Source organism: Ips typographus, linkage group LG5 (assembly GCF_016097725.1).
Source record: "Ips typographus isolate SLU linkage group LG5, UJ_Ityp_2.0, whole genome shotgun sequence".
Classification (NCBI taxonomy): Eukaryota; Metazoa; Arthropoda; class Insecta; order Coleoptera; family Curculionidae; genus Ips; species Ips typographus.
This window is the reverse complement of record NC_138426.1, coordinates 12,191,736-12,208,767: the sequence shown is the minus strand read 5'-3', so window position 1 is coordinate 12,208,767 and position 17,032 is coordinate 12,191,736. Positions and strand designations below refer to the sequence as shown.

At 32.5% G+C, this 17,032-nt stretch overlaps 1 protein-coding gene and 1 long non-coding RNA gene across 2 annotated transcripts in view; both read right to left on the bottom strand.

Annotated features, from left to right (window-relative positions):
* Positions 1–562: 562 nt before the first annotated feature.
* Positions 563–3,543, bottom strand: LOC145729916 (lipase 1-like). Its single transcript, XM_081980881.1, has 7 exons — positions 2,948–3,543; positions 2,586–2,896; positions 2,289–2,535; positions 1,204–1,347; positions 1,049–1,133; positions 852–994; positions 563–797 (listed from the first exon to the last, which is right to left on the bottom strand). The coding sequence occupies exons 1-7, from the start codon at positions 3,038–3,040 to the stop codon at positions 633–635; spliced, it is 1,188 nt and encodes a 395-aa protein (XP_081837007.1). The 5' UTR covers positions 3,041–3,543; the 3' UTR covers positions 563–632.
* A 5,643-nt stretch (positions 3,544–9,186) lies between these two features.
* Positions 9,187–17,032, bottom strand: part of LOC145729282 (uncharacterized) — a 35,590-nt gene continuing 27,744 nt past the window's right edge. The window contains exon 2 of the long non-coding RNA XR_014178326.1: positions 9,187–9,388. This is a non-coding gene — a long non-coding RNA (uncharacterized LOC145729282). The remainder of the gene's footprint in view (positions 9,389–17,032) is intronic.

Sequence of the window (17,032 nt, the reverse complement as noted above, 5' to 3'; positions counted from 1 at the left end):
AAAAAAGTAAGAAAACGAACCGAAATTGAAGAATATGATTTTACTTTTAAATGTGACGTTTACTGTCAGAACCATTTGTTTACATTTACAGAAAGGTTTCAGGGGTTTTTAATGTTTTAATTAAATTTTTGTGGTATTGAGAGTGCTGAAAGCTTAGTTTAAGCAAAGAATAGCTATTTAACAAGAAGAGACAGTTGAAAAGAAAAAACACTTACTACATTTTTTGAAAATGTAATACAACTGTCAGGAACTTTAACAGAACTACTCCTAGATAGCAATAGAGGAAATAGATGTCTTTGTGCTTGGCGAACTAATCTCAGTTATGTAACTTTATACCTAACAAAGCGGTGGCTTTCAGCTACATCATTAGATTTTCTCTTCTGCTAAAGCAAAATCGTTTAGAATTCTAGCTTTCTCAGAAATCAGGGGTATATCCGAACAATTCACTGGAAACCTATCCGATTACCTTTAACCGGATAACACTAAAACTCCAACTTTGTTCTTCCTTGTTAAGTGGGAAAGCAGATGCTTTTTACGTGCAAATAAATTGATTTGTAAACTGTTCTCATTTGTATAATGTATTTTGTAATACAAGTTCATTAATGAATAATTCATTATTGGAATAAAAAACTTCAGCCGGAATTGTGGTCTGCAATAGCCTTTAAGTTTTCCAAAGTGGTGTTTATTAACCAATCAGCATCCAAACTATACATAAAATCCAAATGGTTAAACTGATCATAAGGAACTTGATGTAAAGTGACCTCTTTTAATCGTGAAGCAACATCATTTAGTAAAATCTACAAAAGGCAAAAAATATACAAAAGTCATTAAACTGATTATTTGTAATTTACCTCGTTGTTAACAAGTATATCGGAACCACCATAGTACAAAACAGTAGGAACCGTCAGCCTGGAAATGTTATAAGGGTCTGGAAGTGATTTGCCATAAATTAACTTATTCTCGTCAGGTCCGTAATCAAACGGTCTGAAAACCCCTTAGATTTCCAGTTTTATTAAGATTGAATAGTTCTTTAAAATAAATTTTGTACCTGATCTTGCTCCTTGAACGTAATGGTAAAGCTGTTTCAAAGACATTCCTGCTGGTAGGTTTTCTAGGATTCTGTCTTTTAAAGCCTAGAATATACATGAACCAACATACTAGCTAGTATAAGAAATTCAATTTATGTGTAATTCACAAACTTACACGGTTGGGCATTCTTTTCCAGGATGAACCTATTAAATTAAACAATACACTGCAGAACCAATCTGAAGCTCTACAGAGAGCCCTAATTTTATTTCCAGTAGTGGCATGGGAGAAGAGTTCATATAATTCGGCCGTATTCCCAAACTGAAATTTTTAAGGATTATCAAGAGAACCAATTTGTTTCCTTCAAGTTTTAGGAATCCGCTCATTAAGATTGCTAAACCAAGCGTTTTTAAACAAATTGCATTTAAATATGTAGTGATAGGACTAGGGAAATTACATTGATTTTAGGTCCATCAAAGTCTAAATAATAGTTATGTTTTAGTGAAAGACAATAGTTATGAGTGTGTTCAAAAGAGCACTGAACCATTATTTGCATATCCGACAAATTCTACAGGTTTTTATTCAACGAAGATGGTGTTCTACTTGTTTGTATTTATAAACATCTGTTCTGAAACTTGTTTTTGATAAAATAGTAGTAATTTCCGAAGATGTATCTAAATTCATGTATTTAATGAATAAACTAGTCATAACGTACGTAAATAAGATTAGTTTCTGTATCAAAATTTTTGTTGAACATATAAATGAAGAAATTAGTGGATAAGATGGACGGAGTTATAGAAGAATCTTGTAGCTCTTGGTCATCACCAGTTTTTGTGGTCACCAAACAGATTTTGTGTAGATTACCGGAAACTGCATTACGTGACCAAGAAAAATAGTTATCCACTTCACCACTATCTTAGATTTGAAGACTGGGTTCGGGAAAGTTGGCACTGAGGAGCAAAATAAGGAGAAGACTGGCATTTTCTATAGAAAATAGGTCGTACCAGTTCGATGTGATACTTTGCGGAGTTAGTAATGCTCTTATTGCTACATTTGAAAGACTGATGGACATTGTGCTTTGCGGTCTTAAATGGAAGACTTGCCTGGTTTATCTTGACGATATCATGATGATGGAAAGAAACTTTGATATGGATAAATTTAAAATTCTCATCATGAGTTTTGAATGTCCCGATGTTCTAATATTTTGGATATTGATCGATTTTCAAAACCCTCCATAATTATTGATTATACTACATACATACCTCTTCGATAACTCCAACTTGAGCCAAAAAGTCAATAGGTTTGCACGTAATTCGATACATATCGGTGACAGGAGCCCAAAAATTAGCCTGCGATATTTTTGCGTTATACTCAGGTTTTTCTGAAGCCATTACAAAGAATTGCGTTGTTCCTTCCGAAAATCCAACATAGGGCATTTTCTTCTTATTGGTGGTTTTCAAAACATAGTCTATTATGGCGGGCAAGTCAGAAACACCAAAGTCATGATAACTGGAAGAACAGGTTAATAATAATTTGGCACAACGTGGAAGAAGTTTTACCTGAAATCAAAGAAAGCTTCCCTGTCCACATCAGGATCCCAGTGAATATTGTTGCGAGAATAAGTGTTTCCTCGGTTATTTCCCATCCAGACATCAAAACCAGCATCAGCCAAAGCGAAACCCAAAGACTTATCGAAAACTACCCAGTCAGCAGAACTAAGAATTAAACCGTGCATAAGCAGTACCGGTCCTCTGTAAGCAGTACTATTTGATTTGCCATGGGGTATTCGGTGTAAAGCTAGAACATATCCATCATTTGTGGTGACAGTATGTGTTTCTGATGGGTAGTTCTGTTCGGTGATTAAATCTATCTAATTTTATTATGATTTAATAAGATATTGATTACAGGAAAAAAAACTTACAGTAGTTCTTTCTGGAAAGTGGAAAGTTTCTCCAGTAAAATTATCCACTGCGGCACCGATTAAGTATAAAATAGTTGTCAATGACAAAGCCATCGTACACAATAATTGTGGTACTGTTATTTTAGAACTATTTATACTTGGATGCTATAGATTTTTTTTTTTTAAAGTGTAAGTTGGTCACGATGAAAAGCTATAAAAAATGCGCGAACACTTTAGTGCTTCTTCTATCTACCAGTACATTGATAAAATATTTAATGCCACATTGTTTCAAAGTTTACGTGAATAGGACAACCTAAATATAGCAATTATTACCTAAATGACCTAGGTTTAGATACCGTTCACTTGAAAGTATAATATTGCAATTATTGATTAAATAAGTTTAAAGTAAAATTCTGAATATAACGGTAATTGTTAGTTGTTAATTATACTTATTGTTGGTCTATTAATTTGAATTTTTATTTGTAATAATTGTGTTATTTATAACCTACTACAATCAAGGTTTTTTTGTTATAGGTTGTCTCGGGCTTAGGTTTATAGTACTTAGACTATGGAGCAAAAATTTAATTTTTTACTCTATAACAAGGAACACGCACACTCAATACTTTCATAAAATGCAGAGTTGCCAAATTACCAATAAGGTAATGGAGGTTAATCTGAAGAGGTCCGATATCCCGAAAATAGTTAGAAATCTCAGGATGAAACATACTAAGGGCCCTTTGTACCGACATATTTAAAGGCACCCTAGCTAAGTTTTTATTTGACTGTGACATTTTGCACGTGACCTGTCATAATTTAGCTAGGCAGTCACGTGACCACTGTCAAAAATCATAAATCTCAAAAACATCTCTCTAATCGAAAACTCTTTATATCGAATACTCCAAGAAAACGTTTCTAAATTCTGATTTTTGCAATTTTAGAGCATGGTTTGACAGTTTTGAGATTAGTGGCAGTTGTCACGTGATTGTATAACACTATTTAGCGAGACGGTCACGTGACAATTTTCAAAATAACGGTCATAAATCTCAGAAAGACGTTTTATATCAAAAACGTTTCTAAACCCTGATTTTTGCAACTTTAGAACATGGTTTGACAGTTTTGACGTTAGTGACAGTTGTCACGTGATCGTAGAACACTATTAAGTTAGACGGTCACGTGACAACATTATAAGTCTCAGAAACACGTTTTATATCAAATACTTCAAGAAAACGTTTCTAAACCCTGATTTTTGCAACTTTTGAGCATGGTTTGACGTTATTGACAGTTGTCACGTGATTTCAGAAGACTATTTAGCTAGACTATGAAGTGACAAGTGTCAAAATAATTGTTAAATCTCAGAAAATCGTCTTGTTTCGAAAACTGTGTTAAAATGTAATTCTTGCAAATTCTAGTAAAACTTTGACAATTCTGAAAATAGTGACAGACATCACGTGGTTTTAGAAAATAATTTGGAGTAAGAAAATGTCTGTTTTAAGCGCATTTTTAGAATCTTTATTAAATTTCCAATTCAACAAACTGAAAAAGTATATAAAAAGTTTCACAATCAACATAATGGCAATAACGTAATTAAAAACGGTAGATTATATACAAAAAACAGGAGAACGGTAGAAGAACTCCAAAACCGGTAGATATACCGTTTTAACGGTAGACCTAGCAACATTGTGAACATGATTAAACATTGACGTAACCCGCCATAACACCTCTTAGAAGTCATCCTTTAAGTGTTTTTAGAGTTTTGACTAAAATCACTTGGTCTTGACATATAAACCATCACAATGATACTTTAACCTTAAAAATAGTCACATGATTCAGTGTGTAAAACTAAAAAAACTGTCACGTGACCTCTCAAATACTATTTGGTCAATGAATGAAAATTGTCACGTGACCTTTATCACTGTAAAAAGAGTTACGTGACTTTGAAAAATTTTAGCTTAAACTGAAAAACGGTAACGTGACCTTTCAAATAAATTCAAATAAATAGTAAAAAAGAGTTCATTTTTAAAACTAAAACACTGTGATGTGACCTTTAGATTTCTGTTTTAATGTTAAAAAAAGAGTCACGTGACATTTAAAAATAAATTTCATGATGGAAAATCATGAAGAAATTGCATAATTGACAATTTTTATTGTAAAAAGAAACACGTGACTTTAACAGTGTCAATATTTTGACATAACCACGATCTCCTAATCTTAGAATGCGTTTTTACGTTAAGAAAAGTGTCAAGTGATCTTAAATTAAATTTGATGATTGCATATAGTCACGTGACCATTTGCACCTTAAAAAGAGTCACGCGATTTTCAAAATATTAGTTTAAAGTGAAGAACGATCATGTAAATAATATATTTTATGTTTCACCTATACGTTATGAATATTTAATACCTTGGAGACGGTGTAGATTATAGTGCTCATAACCTGAGGGCATTATAGGCGGGCGTTATCATAACGCCCGCTAGGCGCGCTCTCTTTTTCTATTACTAGAAAAAGAGCCAGTGCTAAAACCACTACTTGTAAATGGAAAAAGAGTAAATTGTTTTGTAACGAACAAGTAGAAGTGGAACATTTATATAACTAATAACTAACTTTGACACTTTGTCAGTATGTACGTGTTAAAACCAGTAAATTTTAGAGTAAGGGATGGGAATCTGCATGCAAAATTGTAAGATGCAAACTTTACAGTCGGCTTTTAAATATAATTTGTAGGAAAGTTATTGAATGGCCTAGAATTTCAAAATGTTAGTCTAAAGTATTAGTGTGTAACTTTGCAAAAGTGCTTTATTTAGAACTTACTAGAATACATTTCCATACGTGATGCCTATTTGTAGTTTTAGTAATGTAATGAAAGGAATTTTAATACCAGAGTAAATTATTTAAAAGTTTTGCTTAGAAATAAGGACAAACAGAAAATACGACAGGAAAAAAGAAGTAACGCAAGTAGTTATTCACATAAATAATCAAAAAGTAACATAGCAGGGAATTTCATTACCAACAATTTAACAGAAATGATAAAGTAGAAGAATAAGATTGGCTGACAACAGAATGAAGACAATGTGGTCTATTTGTAATGAAGTGACTGAAAAATGCAAAAAACGATCAGATTTTTGTCTCGAAGGAGATCCTAATAAACTCGTTGATCAATTGTTCCCAATCTACTAAACATGTTAGATACTAGATACATTAAATCTTTCTGGAACCAGTAACTGACTATGGAAATATGTGAGCTATCAAAAAATAAGTATAGTAGTGGTATAGACGAAATTCCTACATGTCTTTCGATAAAATGGTAATTCCGATTGTGTATGCAGGGTTTGGTGCTTTTTAATTGATAACTCTTTCAAGCATGGGATATTTCCGGGTCAGTTAAAACTGGCTGTTATCAGGCTTCTATAGAAGAAGGGTACCTAATCCAAATTCAACTGAAAACTACCGGCCAATTAGTCTGTCCAAGTTTTTCAAAAATATTTGATCCTGTCATGTCTAAAAGACTTATTGATTTCTTCAACAAATGGCAGCTATTCAACCTACATCAACACGGATATATTTCAAACACACAGCAATTTTTCAGTTTGCAAAAAGTATTTTAAAACAATTGGAAAATAACAACCTAGTGTTTCTGTTTAGATTTGTCAAAAGCTTATGAGTGCAATGACAGGGGGCTTATGCATTGGATCTGTTTGAATCTCTCATCGGGGACAAAAGGTAAACATATTTAAAAATGTCTAAAACTTTGCATAATAGATTAGGCATACCACAGGGTAGTATTTTGGGTCCTATTCTGTTTGTAATTTTCGTTAATGATCTGTTCTCCATAGTACACTGTCACTCTTACGCAGATGATACAAATAATTTAACAGTAGGGGAAAACCAAGTAGGGGATTAACCAAAACCAACAAGTGCTTTGCAGAAAATAAGCTTATTTTAAATAAGTATAAGAACAAAATTATCAAAAACTCAAAAGCTACAAAGTCTGACTGTTCTTGGTGAAGAACTTAATATTAAAGCAAGTATACAGTGTGTCCCAAATTGGTTCTACATGTATTGGGATCTCTGTAACCGTAAGAGCTACAGAGTTGGTTAAATGGGGAAAGTTTTAGAGAATTTTATGTGAAACTTACTTCCGGTTTCCAAATTAAATTATCTTTCTCCGTTTTCCGGAAAATTGGGAAAATCATCATCCTATATTTTTGACCAACCCTATAAAAAATTAATCAAGGTTAATATTCAATTTTGTAAAACTATTCATAACGAAACTATCTACTTTCTTGGTTAAACAATTAGAACAAACAGGAAAGATAAGATAATTCGAGTTTAAATAGTTAAAAAGCTCAGGATATTAAATTATCCTATCACAAAGTCCTTGTATTCGACGAGCTCGTTATGAAATATCTTCCGGCAAGTTGATGTATTACCAGCAGAGCAATTTAATAATGAAGTTAGACATAAAATACTTTAAAACTGTGGAACGTACACTTAGCTAAAACATTATGTTCTGTAACTATGCTCTACTTTCTCTAAAAGATGGTCCTAATGACCAAAAAAAAAATGTAGTTAGGATGCTTTTTTAAAAGCAACTAGAAAGAATTCAAACTACAAACTTGTCGACTGTTCCCTTGCTGGAAATGTAACTAAGCGTTATAATTACATTACACAGTTATTTTAACGCTAAGGAAAGCTAGAGCAATTAATTTTAATAGAGAATAGTCGCTGTGCCTTGTCTTTAAGACACTTTCAAGCTAAATAAATGAACCTTAAATGGTTTCATAAAAAAGGCTTTGCCAGTTAGTGTTATAATTATTCATCTGTATGGAAACGCTTTTAACAAAAGTAAATAAATAATTTTTTTCACTACTAACAGGATAAACATACAATTATTAACTGATTAGTAACTTGAAAAATTAGTTTTTTTTTTCAAGTGGTCTAAAATAAGCCTATTGTGTACCTGTATTGCCGGCGTAGAAAGGCTATTTCATATCCTAGGAGGTAAAAAAATAATGTCCAGAACTTGATCCAGACTAAAAGCGTTGCATTTAGAAAAAAGCAGATGAAATTAATGCAACACTTACTTTGCTTTGATTGGCTTGTCAGGCTTGGCTCTGCAATACAATCCTTTCATGTTCTTATTCACAGAAATACAGTTTTCCTGAAGGTGTCAGGGCTAAATTTGTGATCAAATTCAAAATCAACATAAACAAACGGACTGACACAAAAAGACAAAAACTGATTGACACAACACGGCTAATACGATAACAACACGAAGCTATTTTCAAAGTTGTCTAACAGAGGGCGTATTATGGCTGTCTAGCGTCATCTGTCGAAAATCGTGATGTCCATGGCACACTAATTCAAAATTCAAAGACTTGTTGTACTAATACTACTAATTGCGTTGTTGTATTGTCAAATAAAGTTTCAGTGAAGCCGTAAAGCGATCTAAATTGCCGAAATGGGCGATAGTACCCTGTATATTGGGTAAGAAATTAAATGAGGGTTCTAAAAAACAGTAATTTTCTTACTAAAAGTGGGTTTGACAGGCGATTTTGCGCCTGACTGTTTTTTCAAACTGTGATTCTGGCAGTTCAAATTTTTACACTGCTTTTGTCCTCGACTGTACCAAATTTTAATAGTGTTGTTTAGGTTATCGGATAAGAAATTGAATAAGGATTGAAAATGGACTTAAAACAATGATTTTCTTACACCAAGTGGGTTTGATAGGCAATTTTGTCCGTAGCAGATTATTAGACAGGAAATTGAATGAGGATTCTAAAAATGTACTTTTTTTGAGGTTATTGGAGAGAAAGTTTAATAAGAACTTCAAAAATATGCGTTAAACAGTCACACTCCAAGTGAGTCGCGTGACTTGAGTAAATTGTCTCCTAAAACCACGTGATATCTGTCACTAATGTCAAAATTTGCCTACAATCTAATAGAAATAAATCTTGCTGGGAATGTTTCCGTTTACCGTCATTTGTCAAGTGTCAATTGTCATTTTTACTTGTCAGTTTAGTCAATACTCTTCCACTGGCAAGCCTAGTGCAAAATTAGTGAATACTTGTATTCCATTCTATTAAATGTCATTGAAACAGTATAGGTCAACACCAGTTATGCAATATGTTAAGGTGATATAGTTGGATTTTTACCTTTTGAGAATGACGTCATCTTTTTACATCTTTGTTTATCGCATATCAAACATATGAAATAAACAATTTTAGCAAAAAAGGCACGTTGTTAATTTTGTCGTCCTGTCAAATTAAAAACGTTGACATTTACTGTCACTTTGATTTAAACGAATATCAAAGGTATAAAAATGCTGCGCTACAATGAGAAGGCCCAAATGCTAATTCTAAATGTGCTGCTTTTTTTGGAGTACGAAAAGATACAGTTTCCAGATGTCAACTGAAACTCTCATGATCACTCATTTTTCAAAGCATTTGTAGGTTAAAATTTGTGATCTAATTCCAGACATGTGTGTTTTTTCACCTGCTTGACGTCATTCTCAAAGTTTTGACTATACAAAGGCAATCGAATGACAACAGTGACAGGTTCACACGACACCAAAAGTGAATATTGTTAATGTTAAACATGTCATATAACACCAAACAAAAATTGCTAATTCGAAAGTTTCGGAAGAAATACGATAACTCAGTTGGCCAGAAGACGGAATAGCACAATAATGACGTTGTCAAGATTGTAAACAAATCACCAGTCGTTTATTGTAGTTGAAGTCATAACTACTCGTGCACCTATATTACCTTATTGTTAGAGACTATTAGCAATCAATATTTGAAGTGAATGATTTATTAAAAGTTCCATGAGATTTTGATAAATGGTTGAAAATAAAATAGTATACAAACCACGGTAGAAAGTTTAATTTCTGTCTCGAGATAAAAACTACCTAATTTCTCGACAGAAATCAAACACGTTCCACCTGAGTATGTAATATACTATTTATTATACTTCTTGAATATTTAAAAAATAATCATTTGAACTAGTTCAAACCAGTCAATAAGCACGTAAGTTCAATATTACTAAGAGAGTTCAAAATTTGCTTATAAAATAATTATTGAAGTTAAAATTCGACTGACGTTTGCCTGACAGCGACAAATAAACATCCTTGAAGTGTGTTTACTAAGCTTTGTAACTGTATATCCAGCTAAAAGTGCTGCATCCAGATACGTCACTCGTTTTCTCTGTGTTTACCTTTAAATATTCAGAATTTAATTTCCTGGAGGCCGTCGTTGAGTGCAACGTTTACGTCGGACGTTTTTTATCGGATTAGTTGTGTTACTATATGTTTGACCTCATCTGTTTTACGTTTTTATACAAATTTTTTTGTTTTATAACGGTTACAGTCTAAAGTTGTAGGTAGTAGTATCAAAGTTGGTTGGTAAATAATAGCTGATGCTTGAGTCTATGTTCATTTCCTAAATGTCTCCGAGAATCAGTACAGTCATTGCAACGATCCTATAAAACTTTGTAGAACAGCGGACTAAATTATTAGACAACCCGGAAACTTGACAGAGCCAACAGAAATTTGCATGTTCAGCTCCCAAATCGTCAGGGATAATAATTATCAGCGGTAATCTTGACGCTGCCAAGCGCTAAACCAATCTGTCGACGGCAAATTAGACTGGGCCTTAGGGAAGGTTATAGAAACCCCAGCTACGTTAGAGGAAATCCTATTCATTGTGAAAACGAAATGTTATCAAAGGTAATAAAAGACCCACTTTATACAGTAGTGAATTCTTCGTTCTATTTGAATCCAAGTGGGTTTACATTTGCAATGGCTAAATCAATTGCTGAAACCTAACGGGCGGTTTAATGCTCGGTCACATTAATCGTAACGGCTACAAAGTTATTTCCCTATCCATTTCTCAGTGTCACCGACCAAGTAATGACCAATTACCATATAAATGATACATTACTCCCCTTCAGTTTAAATGAGATTATTTCCTTATACTTAGTTTATATTATGCGTCAACTATTTAGATAGGTAGGAGACTCTATTCTAACACTCTCTCTTGGTAATTGAGTTTTGTTACATTATTGATGGTTTTTCAACAGAATTTAACCATTTGCACATACTGATTAATTTATTGACAGACCGTAGTTTTAAAATTGTGCAATTTCACTCTTGAGTTTAATAGCACAAGCTAATTTATTTATTATTAATTGAAAATAGTAGTTTTCCTATTCAGTGTGCAAAGTTATGTTTTCCCACACGCGAAAGCAGTTAGTCGGATAAGCTTCAAGTGCGGGAAAACTACTTTGCACACGTGTTAAGAACAATATTTTTTCTACGAATGAAATATCTATACATTTTGTTTTTAATTTTTATTGATATTAAAAACAACAACTTATAACTATTTATTGTTATTAACAACATTAATGTTAAATGTACAGTTGGTCGCGTTTTTTAAATTGATCGCAGATTGAGCAACTGAAGGTCAGAATTTTGTTACTTAATCCTTTTTTATAACTTGTGGATTCATCAATGTATTCTTCAGCTACCGTAGTCGATTTCCAACCCCCCAAGCGTTTTATGTCAGTGATTCCTTCTCCAGAATCGACAAGGAACGTTGCCGATGATCGACGATAACTGTGCCCTGTGTAGAGTTCTGGATTTGGCAACTTCAAAAAAATAGCTATTTCAGAAGGCATTTTTCCAAAACTGTTTACTCCAACACTTTGCGAAAAACATTTACCCTTTCTGTAAACTAGGAAAAAACGATTGTTTGACTTTTTTGGACGTAGGCCGGTGTATCTTCTGTACAGTTGCAGGTAGGTTCCGTTATGAACTTCTTCTGATATTATTAAGTTTCTTGCTGTATGATTTTTGGAATCCCTAATTTTAATAATTATGAGGTTTCCTTTGTCTTCAATATCTGTAGTGGTTAAATTGGCTAGCTCTTCCCTTCGACATGCACCAGCAAGTCCGAATATAGTGGCAACTTTAATTAACAGGTAAATTTCATCTGGTGGGGAGTTCATAAAACTGAATATTTCTTCTTTTGTAAAAATTTTCGCCTTTTTAGGTTTAAAACCAACATTCTGCTTTTTCAGAAATGCAGTGAGCCTATAAAATTCACCGATATCGATGTCTCTTTTTATTTTTATTACATTTTTGAGCATTGAATACTTTGACCACATTGTGTTAGGTTTGAATTCTTTGCTTAAAGTAACAAAATACGCTAAAAGTACCTCTTCCTGTAAGGTTTTTATCCCCTTTTGTTCGTACCATTGGGTAAACAACTCGTACTGTTTCTGGTATTTTTCTCGCGATTTGAGAGGCAGCAATTGCAAACTAGCCATGTTGGCGGCTTTTAGAACATCTTCCGGAAGTTCATCTTCAGTGATATTCATTATTAAAATAGTTTTTTTAACTTAAATAAGTAAGAATAAACACTGTTGTAGACTTTAAATTGCATATAAATGCGTTGTTTGACAATGAGCTTTGGTTTCTAAGGAAACAAGCCTCATTTTCAAAGACAGAGACAAGGTGGTTTATTTATGGTTGTTGGTTGTTTTTTATATGAAACCCCTGAATATTATTACATTTTTGAATTCTACGCAAAATTCTAAGCAGATTTTATGTATAATAGTCTATATAAAACCACTGTTGCAAGGTATAATCAGCATTTTAAAAAGTGTGCGGGAAAAAATTTTTCCCGCATAGTGTGCGGGAAAGTGCCACTTTGCACACACTTTTACGTATGCAAAGTAGCTTATTTGCAAACATTCGTAGAAAAAACAACTAAATACAACATTCCCCTTTATCCAGAGGCAGTTATAGATTTTCAAAAAGCATTTGCTTTGTAAACTAAAGTTAAGTCATCAACATGGTCTTTGTTTAATGTAGGCTGACTTTCTGACTTAAATTATGTATTAATATTTTATGTATAATATGAGATTTAAAATAAAATAAACGTGAAAAAGTCCACCAATTAATTGTATGTAACTAAATTCCTAGTAAGTAGAATCTTATTTGTTTTTTTCCGTTCGAACTGTCTATACAGATTGAACGTGAGAATTTAATAAACAACACTTTAGACATTGTAAAAATTTAAGTGACAACATGGAATTCCAACAAAATGAACGTTGCTCAGCATTGAGTGAAGCACGAGACACATTTCCTTTGGAAAAATATAAACTTAAACGCGGACTCATCCGAGTGGGAATAAAAAGGAAAAGAGGGAACCGGTCGTGTGTGCAGTATGACGACGAAACGTTATCGAGCACGTAAAACTGTTCAACAAAATCCGGAAATTTTCGAATGTTTAAGCAAAATACGTGACTCAGGAGTTTAATCTCGCGTTGCACCGAGAAATATTTCCAGCTGGAAAAATTACTTTTAGTGTGTTCAACTGGAAGCGATTCATTCCATGTTTATAAGATAACCGCCCCTTTAAGTACGAGAGAAGCATTTACAATTGTTTGGACCACCCTTGACCGTTATTTTATTCAAACTTTAATTAAGATATCCGCTTAGATAGGGCCGCTGGAGCTATAAAGTCGTAAAAGGTCAATTTTATAGTTATTGACGTTTTACGATTAGAAACTCTAGAGCGTATTTCACAAATTCCTTAGGGCTTTGCGATGTGCGAAGGTAGCGTTTTAGAGGAAATTGGACAAACTTTAAGGCCCAGCTTGACACTAAGTTTTAAAACCTATGAAAGCCGATATAGGATTGTACAGTTTCGGAATAACGGTGAATTGTAATTATTCCTAGAATTGCAAAAATACTTCTATTTTTAAATTTTCTTGTTAGAGGTAAACCTTTAGAGATTTGTTTACACGCCAGTTGATCGTTCTGTGTTATGAATCTTGTTCCATTTTTCCTGTAGATACAAATTGCGTTTTTTGTTCTGGAAACTAGTGAGAAAAAGTCAAAAAATTGAGCGCGCAAATTATTTTATTTCAAAGTGATGAAGGGTACAAGTTTTAAACATATGTCAAAGACATATGTCGTAAAGCGAAAAATTTTCAAATAGTCCCCAATTAACCAATATTTTTTTTTGCTTTTATTTTAACATGAGGAAGTGTTGGTTAGGTCAATATTTCATAACGGTTTTGGGCGTTTCCCAATTGGTGTTTTTCCAATATTGTGAGTGTTAATGTTAACTGTTTTCCAACAGTGTGACCCATTTAGAATGGAAACACCCCTATAAAATTTTAGGTTATTAACCGATTTCAATGATTTTTTTTTTGAAAAAATTACTACTCTATAGTGCTTTCAAATAGCTGTGACCAAAATTTCATGAAAATCCATTCATTAATAACAAAGTTATGACAAATTAAAATTCAAAAATTCTCTAAGCTAACGGTCACAAAGGAACACCCTGCATCAACTGTTACCATAGAAATGGTGTTACTATTTACTTGTTTATTATTAATTATTAATTGATTAATTTCTAAAAAAAAAAATCAAAAAAAAAAAAATCAAAAAAAAAAAAAAAACAAAAACAAAACAAAAAAAAAACTATGTATAAAAAATCATTGAAATCGGTTAATAACCTAAAATTTTATAGGGGTGTTTCCATTCTAAATGGGTCACACTGTATAATCGATAAACTTTCAATCCATCGTGCATTAACAAATAAACCATCGTTCCAATTTTGAAAGTAGAATAAAAAAAACTCAAGTATGTATGAACAGAATGAATGTAGGAAACATGTGTAATTTACGGTTCGCAAGTTCCCAGAAACTAGCAAGCCCAAGTTTCTAAAGCAAACTTCTTATTAAATTTAACATCAAGTAATATCACGTAGTCGCGAAAACCACAAGTTGCGCCAATTTCTAAACTACAAAACCGCGTACGATTTTCTTTCAGGAAAAGTTTCTCATTGAGCAAAGTTGAACTGTTGTTAATAATTATGTATAACAGAATTTTTTTTTAGATTTAATTTAAATATACTTTAGTGTTATTTTTATTTTATAACTGCAGACAAAATATTACATCAGCAAACCTTTCAGGACTTTTTGCTGACAAATCCACCATTTTTATGAAATATCTAAAAAAGGGTGCAAGTTATAGGGAATAATTACTAGTGGAATTCAAAAATGAGTTTTTAAACAAGGTGTTTTATTTGATGTTCTTTCCGACTGACATGGCAACACCGCAAAGTCCAAAATATTTTAGATATAGAGTTTTATCCCAGCCTAGGCTCCTAATACTCCAAATTTCAACAGGAAAATAGTCTTTTAAATTAGTCTTTCTTTAGATACTTCTAATATATCATCACCGTTAATCACCCTGTATTGTCCTATTTAAAAATAGGCAGTTTGAATCATTTTTGACGGATACAGGAAAGACGGAAAATTCCAGTGTAAAATTTTGACCACCTAGTATCTACATAAAAGCTTTAGGTAATTTCATATTAATATTATTTCGTTCGGAAATTAAATACGGTAATACGGGGTGTCCGAACTTAGTGTGTTTTGACAGGAAAACCCCATTTCCCGGCTAGATAGAGAGAGATAGAGATCAATTTTTGAAAAAAATCAATGGCATAAACCGTATTTCGATAACTTGTACGTTTGCGGCGCTAGAGGGCGCTTTTCGAATTTTGCCTATTTTGAAAACTCTTCACAACTTTTTTGTTTATGAATATATCGAAGTAAAACAAAAAAAAAATTGAAACTTTGACTCCAAAGTAAAAACGCAGTAATTTTGAGCATTCAAGTGTTGTCATAGAGACAAAAAATAAATAAACGTCACTTTTGACAGCTGATGTCAAAATCTGAGTCAAAGCCAACTTGAATAAAACAAAAAAATGTAATATCTCAGTTATTCTTAAGATTTACTATACATACTTGCATTGTATTAAACGGAACGAAATGGATATTGTATTTAAGTTATAGCCAACTGTCATTTCCATTTAAAATAATAAAGATAAGTAAATTTTTGAGAAAACGGAAGACATTAGCAAAAAACCAAGCACGCCACTGGAATCACGTCAAAAAAGTTCCTTAAGAATATTTCTGTTTCACATCGATATTTTAATAAACAAAATGGGCAAAATTTGAAAAACGCCCTCTAGCGCCGCAAACTGACAATATCAAAATACAGTTTTTGCCATTAAGCGTTTCTCAAAAATCGACCTCTAGACATGTATACTAGTTTTTTCCTATCTATCCGGGAAATAGGGTTTTCCTGTCCAAATTCTCTAAATCCGGACACACTGTACAGGGTGCTGCATTTTCGATGGTTTTACGGGGTACAGAGAAAAAGGTAATAGATAGAAAAAAAGTAGCATATGTGTTCTGATCTCTTTTTCTGAGCTGAGATGACTGTTTAAAAGTAGACGGCGCAAACTTCTTTTGTTTCAAAGATACGGGGGGTTTTCGAAAATTGGTAATTTTTGAACCTCTTCTGTATTTCAGTTGCTCTTAAAGTTATCAAAAAAGGAAGAACGGTTCCCGGTAGAAGTTTTCATGTAGAATCCAATGGCGTAGTCAGTTTTTTCTATTCCGTTTAGTTTCTGACATATGACAGTAAATTATATTTTTTTAAATGGAACACCCTATATATTTTTAGTTCATTTAATTCTGTTGATTTTTACTTTTTCAACGGTGTATTACAACATATAAGTTTGTAAACGTTAATCTTGGTAAAAAAGCGTTTCCTTAACAAAAAAGTGCTAAATAATATTTATAAAAATACCCACAGTTGAAACAAAATTTGGCTATGTTCATATTAACATGTTATATGTCGTTTATAAACAGTTTTCTCAACTTCTATCTTAAAAATAGTAGAAAATAGAAATGGCCACTTTTCTTATTAAATGACAGTAGAACTGTTTGTAACTTAGATTTTTAATAAGATTTATTAAAAATATTTAATTTTCTGATGTGTTAGTTTATATGATTTCCAATTTACTTCGGTATTTTAGATATTGGCCTTTTTTCATACAGCATAGATTCCCACTAAAAAATTGTTTATAATATTAGTAGTAATTTTCGTGTTTTAATAAATATCCAATAGAAATTTTCATAAAAAGCGTGTTAACATAATTTTGGAGTATACGACAAGCACTTATTCAATACATGTAATATAATAGTCCCTTAAAGCGTTATAAAAGAGCTTATAATGTTGT